At 32.4% G+C, this 8,201-nt stretch overlaps 1 protein-coding gene across 4 annotated transcripts; it reads right to left on the reverse strand.

Annotated features, from left to right (window-relative positions):
• Nucleotides 1–4,839: 4,839 nt before the first annotated feature.
• Nucleotides 4,840–7,580, reverse strand: LOC114279649 (uncharacterized). Of its 4 annotated transcripts, none has more exons than XR_014334622.1 (7): nt 7,038–7,580; nt 6,858–6,929; nt 6,702–6,770; nt 6,423–6,494; nt 5,987–6,022; nt 5,808–5,877; nt 4,840–5,174 (listed from the first exon to the last, which is right to left on the reverse strand). XR_014334622.1 is itself a non-coding variant. In XM_082877088.1 (6 exons), exons 1-5 carry the CDS (start codon nt 7,145–7,147, stop codon nt 5,839–5,841), a joined length of 366 nt encoding a protein of 121 aa, XP_082733214.1. In that variant the 5' UTR covers nt 7,148–7,580; the 3' UTR covers nt 4,840–5,174; nt 5,808–5,838. The 4 variants fall into 4 exon arrangements, 2 of the variants coding, with proteins under 2 accessions (XP_082733214.1, XP_082733215.1); XR_014334621.1 differs by having other exon boundaries at nt 5,808–5,881; XM_082877088.1 differs by lacking the exon at nt 5,987–6,022 and having other exon boundaries at nt 5,808–5,881.
• Between the last annotated feature and the right edge of the window lie 621 nt (nt 7,581–8,201).

Consider the following 8,201-nt stretch of genomic DNA (forward strand, 5'->3'; position numbering starts at 1 on the left):
GGACGTCGGAGTGAAGGGTAGTCGCTGTTGGGGGAGAGATCTGTGTCTCTGTCTATGTGATAGAGATGAGGTATCTGTATCTCTTTGATATCCGATTTTAAATTCTCAATGAGAGTGAAAGAGGCGGTGTGTGGCTCTCAAAGTCACGTGACCTCTCACGTGACTTTCCAGTTCAGCTGGGGGTCGTGGGGGTCGATTTTACTGGGGTCCGATGCATTTTGTATTTTCAATTCGAAACATAACTTCACACTCAAATTGTAATTAAATACATAATTTAAAATTTAATTCAAAAATTATTTTCAAAAGTCATAATCAAACACATAACTCGAAACTCTATATTATTTTCAAAATTTCATACTCAAATCATAACCAAACACATAATAAAAAAATATATTTATAAAATAAAATAAAATATTTTAAATAAAAAAATAATTTTTTTCAATATTTTAAAAAAATACAACATACAAATTTATAAAATCTAGTGCACATTAAAATAAATAAATAAATATTTAAAATATAAAATATTTACCTTGAAAAAATAAATTTAAGAAAATATTTAAATATTTAAAAAAATTCTTAAAAATTCAAAAAACAGCTCAAAACTTATAACTAAACAAATTCTCTTTTTAAAACTCATAACTCAAAACACGACTCTATACTCAAATTATGATTCTAAAAATAATTTAAAAAAACAAAATAAAAAAATATTTTTTTGATTTTTTTTTTTAAATAGAGTTATGAAAGGAGTTTGGTTTTGAGTTTTGAATTTAATTTTAAGTTGTGTTTGGTTATGAGTTTTGAAAATAATTTTTGAATTGAGTTTTGAATAGTTTTGACCTATATTTAGTTATGAGTTTTGAAAATTTTTGATTGGAATCATAATTCCAAAAGAGAACCAAACGCAGACTAAGATTTTAGAGATAAAAAGATAAATTATAAATATTCCCTTGTGATTTATTTAAAATACGAATTATTCCCTATAGTTTAAAAAATTAAAAATATCATTGTAAGAATTTTTTATTTAATATAACAGTGGTGCTATATGCACCAATTAGTATACCAACTACTGTACCAATATATATTATGACATTATTACTGATCTCACCTATTATACAAATTATAAATACCAAAAATCTCTAAAATTATGTCACATCATCTGTTAGTATGCTAATTGGTATACCAATTGATGCATATACCATTATTCTTAACAGAATTAACTAAAAAATAAAATTCTTAACAACTCTTCTATACAATAATAAAATTACCTAAATTATTAATTCAAATATATTTCTCATATCATTTAAAACTATTAATTGACTTGATAATTTATTAATAAAATGAATCATTTATTATGAAATTACAAACTTCAAGGAGCCGGATATAGTTTCTAGAGTCATATAGAACAATTCATATTTTAATTAAATTTCAATATGTATATTTGTAATTTACCCGAGCTAAAATAAAATTTAAAAAACGAAATATCTTTATTGTCAAAAATGTCATTATTATATTTGTAGAAATAAAATTAGACATTTAGTGATGAATTGTTATTGTTTATTTTTTAACTGGATGAATTATTATTCTTGGGACCAAAATTTATCTCCAAAAAATAAATCATTTTGGGATCAAATTATTTTGTTCCTAAAAATGTATTTATTAATGATATTTTCAAAATGAAAAATGCTAGGGACCCAGGTAGAAAATTTGGTAATTTGTTTGGGGTCCTTACCATAACTCATTCAAAACTTTGTAACTAAAAGTTTTTTTTTTTTTTTTTTACTTTTCGAGGCAACCTATTTTCAGAACAACAGAAATTAATCTTCAAATATTTTTTGCAACTAAACTATTTGAGGATAAAAAATTTAGTCTATAAATTTTTTATGGGATATAGTGTTGGCTGGATTAAATTTACAAAATTACTAAAGAACCATTTATCACATACTATATAAATTGGATATTTTGTAAAATAGAGAACAAAATGATCTTTTAACTATTAATCCATGGGAATGCTAATCCAACTAATTAGGGATTCATGCTCCTATAATATTGTTGGTCTCATATCATTTTGTTACAAACAAATTATGTGGATCCCACAAATTACTAATTTAATCCCCTCCTCAAACACCAATGAAACATGACTTAGAGCCAAGTTTTTCTTCAACCATGCTTGTTTTGAGAAGTAGGAAAAAGCCAATTTATTAATTTATTTGGATCACATTTCTTTTTATTTTTTTACACGTTTATTCAAAAAAAAAAACTAAAAAAAAAATTATTAAATTAACTTTTTTTCTTATTTTTCAAAACAAGACTTGTTTTGAGAAGTAGGAAAAAAAGTCAATTTATTGATTTATTTGGATCACATCTCTTCTTATTTTTTTTACAAGTTTATTCAAATTTTTTTTTAAAAAAATCATTAAATTAACTCTTTTTTCTTACTTTCAAAACAAGCCAAAATGTCATAGGAAACAAATGCCCTCATTTTCCTTTTTCTTTCTTTTTCTTTAATAATAATAAATGAATAGCTCGTAGAAATTACTACTACTTACCATAAGTGCAATTTTTTATTTTCAAATTCATAACTCATTTTCCTTTTTCTTTCTTATTCACTTGCCTAATTATATTTTTGGATAAGAACATTTAAGGAATCATATTTTCCTAAATTTGAATTCATTTACTATTATTGTTTTGGTAATATTGAAGGAAAACAACAATGATTCATCCCACTAAAAACACCACCACTAATAGCACTAATGCATTAAAAAAGTAAAAAAAAAAAAAAAAAATACAACTCCAAGACCAAAACATCACATCATTAATGGCGGGACCCACTGCCACCTAATTAGTGGGAGCACTAATTAGTGCTCCCAAGCATTTTTCGAAGGAAAAACTCAAATTATTAATTCCATAACAAGGTGCAAGAGTTCATACCAATCTGACTTATCCCATTTGTTCAAAAAATCTGTCTTATCCCATATAATTAGTTCAAATGTGCTGATGAAAGCTACTTACCTAATAAACTTATAAACGGAAAACCATTTTTGGCAAGTAATTGGGGATAACTTAATACTTGGATACCTTAAAACATTACCACTAAGCCAAAGCGAGTCCGGATTCTCGGCGGCCGTTCCCAGCAGCCCCCCAAAACGACGTCGTTTTGGGGGTTTTTTGATTTTTTTTTTTTCTTTCTTCTTCCTCGCTCGAACAGAACCAGAGGGGAGGTGAGGGGAAGAAGAGAGAGAGGGGGAGGGGAGGGGAAGAAGAGAGAGAGGAAGGGAGAAGAAGAGGGAGCCGCCGGTGGGCCGGACTGGAGGGGGCCATAATCACCGGGGGAAGAGGAGGAGGAGGAGGAGGAGGAGGAGGCGGAGGCGGAGGCGACGGCGGTGCAGCTGCTGCGACGGCGGTGCAGCTGCTGCGACGACGGGCGACGATCGGACGGACGGCGAGCTCGACAACCTGCGACGACGAGTCTTCGGCGAATCCGGACCCCCTCTCCTCCCCTTCTCTTCTTCCCCTCCCCTCCCCTCCCCTCCCCTCCCCTCTGGTTCTGTGAAAAAAAAAAAAAAAAACGAAAAAACCCCCAAAACGATGTCGTTTTGGGGGGCTGCTGGGAACGGCCGCCGAGAAGGGCGGCCGAGGATCCGGATTCAAGCCAAAGCATCTACTTAAAAAGATTTGGTTATAAATAAAAATAAAAAACTAATCAAGCGTCTATTCTCATACAACAAAATAAAACTACTAGTGTTTAAAAAAAAAAATAATAATAAACAAAAAAGAAGAATAAGTTGCAAATTTCCTCTCAAATCAAAATAAATAGAAAATATATATATATATATATATATATATATCCCTCATTTTCTACTACTATGGTTGTCATTGTTATAACGCTCACTCAGGAAATATTGTAACGCTAACCAAAGAAGTGTTCAACACGTCAGGAAATGTTGTAACGCTCACTCAGAGTTCAACACATCAGGAAATGCTGTAACGCTCACTCAGGAAATGTTGTAACGCTCACCAAAGAAGTGTTCAACATGTCAGGAAATGTTGTAACGCTCACTTAATATTGGGCATCACCAATCCGAATATTGCATGCACTAAGGGTGCAAAATACACGCACTTGATGCCTCTTGGCATCTATTAAGCTCACCAAAAGAATATTGCATTCACAATTTTAACATCTTGCAAGAGAGCCAAGTCACCTCAAAGATGGATCAACTTTAGTAAAATTATGAATCGGTCGGTAGTAAAAAGGCATATGAACTTATTTAATTCAACTAAGCAAGGTTGAAGGATCATGTAGACATACAAATGTAACGTATGACCATGTGCCATTAATTTTGAAAGGACACTGCTGGAAAACAAACTTTTAGTGGCGTTTAAGAAACGCCGTTATATCTTTCAAAAACGCCGCTAATTCCTTTTGCGACGTTTAGTACCAAACGTCGAAGCTGCGGCCGTCGCTGTATCTTTACGACGTTTTAAAAACGTCGCGATATTAGAATAGGCGGCGTTTTTAGAAATGCCGTGAAATGTCCCTACCATGACGTCACTATGATTTTAGCGACGTTTTCAAAACGCCGTCATATCTTTTTAAAAAAATTGGCCGTTAACTTTTTGGAGTTTAGGTGACATTTTAAAAACGCCGTGAAATCCTCTTGTTTTTTTTTTTTTTTTTTTTTGAAATTATGCTAATTTTATGTGATTAAACTAAAAAAATACCTATAATAAAATTGAATAGTCGTAATATGAAATAATAACTCCCATTCAAATTATAAATGCAGCATTAATTCACTTTCCTATTCAATTTAATATCCAATAATCATTACCCACAAAATAACATATTCAAAAATTAAATTCACAATTCTCAACCAAAAAATCAGCAGTCCTATGGCAGCAAAAATCAACACCAGCCAAAAGTCACACATAGCCTTGTTCTTATCAACTAGACCAACTTGTATTACAAAAGCTTTTGTAAGATAATTTGCTTCCAAAAAATGAAAAAATGGATCATTATCCACATCCATACTAGATCTACCAGGTGTCTCTGGAGTATAAATTGCAGGAATCACATCAGGCTCCCTAGCTAAGAAGACACTGTTCACCACCCCATAATTTCCACTTACAAATGGTTGGTGCTCATCATGCCGCCATTCTCCATCAACAAAAAACTTGTACTGCACGGAAATGAAAACAACATATCTAAACATCAGATACTAGAGATAGAAGTACACTTTTAGGATTGTTGATGTAGATGAACTCATCTCTTTGACTAAACACTGAATTTCATGATCAATTTGTTAATCTTGCACAATATTTCTGTGAATATCATGTCCGTTATATACAATTTTGAAAGAATTAAAATGTATAAAATGCATGCACCATTGTGCAACTATGGGATGCATGTTTACTTTCTTCAACCTGTATAATCTTCATATAACACAACAATATGGTGTCTCATTGAGATTTATATGTATTAGCTGCCTGTGTTATAGCAAACATACAAAGCCTTTTAGCTAATTTATAGTCTTTATTATTTGAAACAACAAATCACCCTCTTTAGCGGACAAATTGTCCATGGATCCATTTTCAGGAACATAAAGTGGCTCCAATTTCTGCTAAGCATGGGGACCCACCAATACTGATATATATTAAAGTATAAAACATTTTAAGAAGAAAAAGGTGTACAATCCAAGTTAAAATTCACAAAACAGATCACCAAGCTCTTTCAACAGTGCAAGCTTCTAAACTTAGAGTAGAAAGTAGAAAATGAAGAAGAAAAAGAAGAAATTCAAACAAATCAAATATACCTCAACTTTCCCAAATCTTCTTCCAGACATCTCACATGCTCAGAAGCCTCTTCTTGGGCCTTTTTTGTAACTTCCTGTAATGAAATATTAACAAATAGGTTAAAAACACCGAAGTAAATATAGAAGTAGACACGACCATCTATTCATAAGGCTTTTTTTTTCAAATAGGTCTTCCCTACCATCATCTGCAAGAACCAAGGAGTAAGTTGAATTGGCTGATGCAAGGAAATAACCAAAAACAAAATAATGCCTATATCCATATAATGCCACCCCCAATCATCAGGAACCCCCAATGAGAGACAGATTTGAGAAAAATAATGTCTTCAGAAAACAAATGATGATGAAGAAATAAAAATCATGTATTCAGCACGCTGATCCACTTGCCCATATCCATGTAATAAAACAAGCAATTGAGGAGGTGGAAAAAAAATAATGACTTCAAAAAATAAAGTTGTTCCATTAGTCACTATCCCTATAAATATAATTAATATACAGCTTTCACATTGTCCATCCATCTCAAAGAATCTCAGCAAGTACTATCTGACTTCAACTATATTCAGACACATTTTAAAAAAAAAGTTCTCAAAGACATGCCACTATATTAAGCACACTTACAAAACAGCAAGGGCTTGCATTAGACCTATCACCTCTGGAATTTTCCCTGTCAGCCTATTTCCTTGCAGAGATCTAATAACAAGAACCATAAGCACAGTAATGTCATAATGAAAAACACGAAATGCATTTTGTATTAGAATTCAGAAATTAAGTGCATATCAATTTTAACTTCAATTGACCTTCCTTGAAGACAACAGAAGAAGAACATTTCTAGCAGAACATTTCTAGCTTCTACTTCTTCTACAAAAGAAAAATATAAAGTGGAGTAAGAGAACTCACAGAGTGGCCACTTGTAGAAAGCCAATATTGTATGGAATCTCCCCAGAGATCTGATTGTATGAGATATCTCTGAAAATCATACACTACAATTTTAACCAAAAATGAAAAGAAAGAATGTATTTCCGTAGTAGGGTAGTTATCATTTAAGAAACTTACAAGATCTCAAAGCTTGTACAATTGCCAATGTTATCAGGGATTGTTCCAGTTAGGTTATTGCCTCTTACATCACTAAAGAGATCAAGGAAGATTTCAATGTCCCCATGGATATGAAGCAGAAAGCAAGTAGGAAGCACAGAAAAAGCCCAAAGCAAGCATAACCAGGAAGTGAACACTCACAAATACCACAGGCCAGTCAGTTGGCACATATCTGGGGACAGGGTTCCAGTTAAAGAATGCAAGCTCAATCTGACAACATTATACATGAGTTTGAGATTTTTAGGCATCATACAAATTCTGTCTATGTCCAATCCTTCACAACCATTTCCCCTTACTCAACAATGCATGAAGAAATTTGCAACTTGGCAGAGGATAAACATGCTGCCTTCATCATTATTCCTTTTCATAAACAACAAATGGTTGCAATGGAAGCTCCCAACCCAAAATTTCAAATGGTGAATCGAAATGTACTAGCAAATGCTCCTTGTTCAGTTGGCATTCTAATTGATAGGGGCTTAAGTGGCTTGATACGCTTGCCTTCTGGCCAAGTATCTCACAACATTGTTGTGCTATTCTTTGGTGGACCACATGACAGAGAGGCACTATCGTATGCAGTGAGGATGTCTGAACATCCTAGGAATAGCCTTACTGTTATTCGTTTCCTTCCAGGGCTTGAGGTAGTTGATAGAACTATGGACCCAAGCCATGATGATATTAAGAATCTTGAGATTTTGTCACTAGAAATAGACAAAGAGAAAGACAAGCAACTAGATGATGACTACATAAAATTCTGCTCTCAACAATAAAATTCTGAAGCTAACTTCATCATTTAGTTGTCGAGCCTTTCTGAAAATCAACAATAAAATTCTGCTCTCAAAGAGTTTATCTTGCAAAGCATATTAAACAAAAAATAATAATTTAATTTTTTCCTCAATTCTGAAACTAGTTTACTCAAATTGCTCCCTCTATATATATATATATATATATATATATAAGTATATAGCTAACATTTGTTTCTATTTCAACAAGGTACTGCTAAGGACAAAAAAGATATGATGGGACTTAAGGCTTAGTTTGGTTTGGTTTGGTTTATATAAATACTTTACATGGAAGAATTTCTTACTTCACATGGCGACTGCGTTGTCACTTCTTTTAAGGTACTGCTCATATAAGGAATGATACTTTGCAGGGATATAATCCTTGCATCTATCAACAATGACAACAAAAAGATTGAGATCCAGGAATGCTAAGGCAAACAGATAAAAGACTTTCCACAAATATAGTTTGGATTCATAGAATAGGAAAATAGCATAAATGAAAACACTACTTCCATGACTACTAAAA

This window comes from Camellia sinensis, chromosome 7 (assembly GCF_055761805.1).
Source record: "Camellia sinensis isolate YWXY chromosome 7, ASM5576180v1, whole genome shotgun sequence".
NCBI classification, from domain to species: domain Eukaryota; kingdom Viridiplantae; phylum Streptophyta; class Magnoliopsida; order Ericales; family Theaceae; genus Camellia; species Camellia sinensis.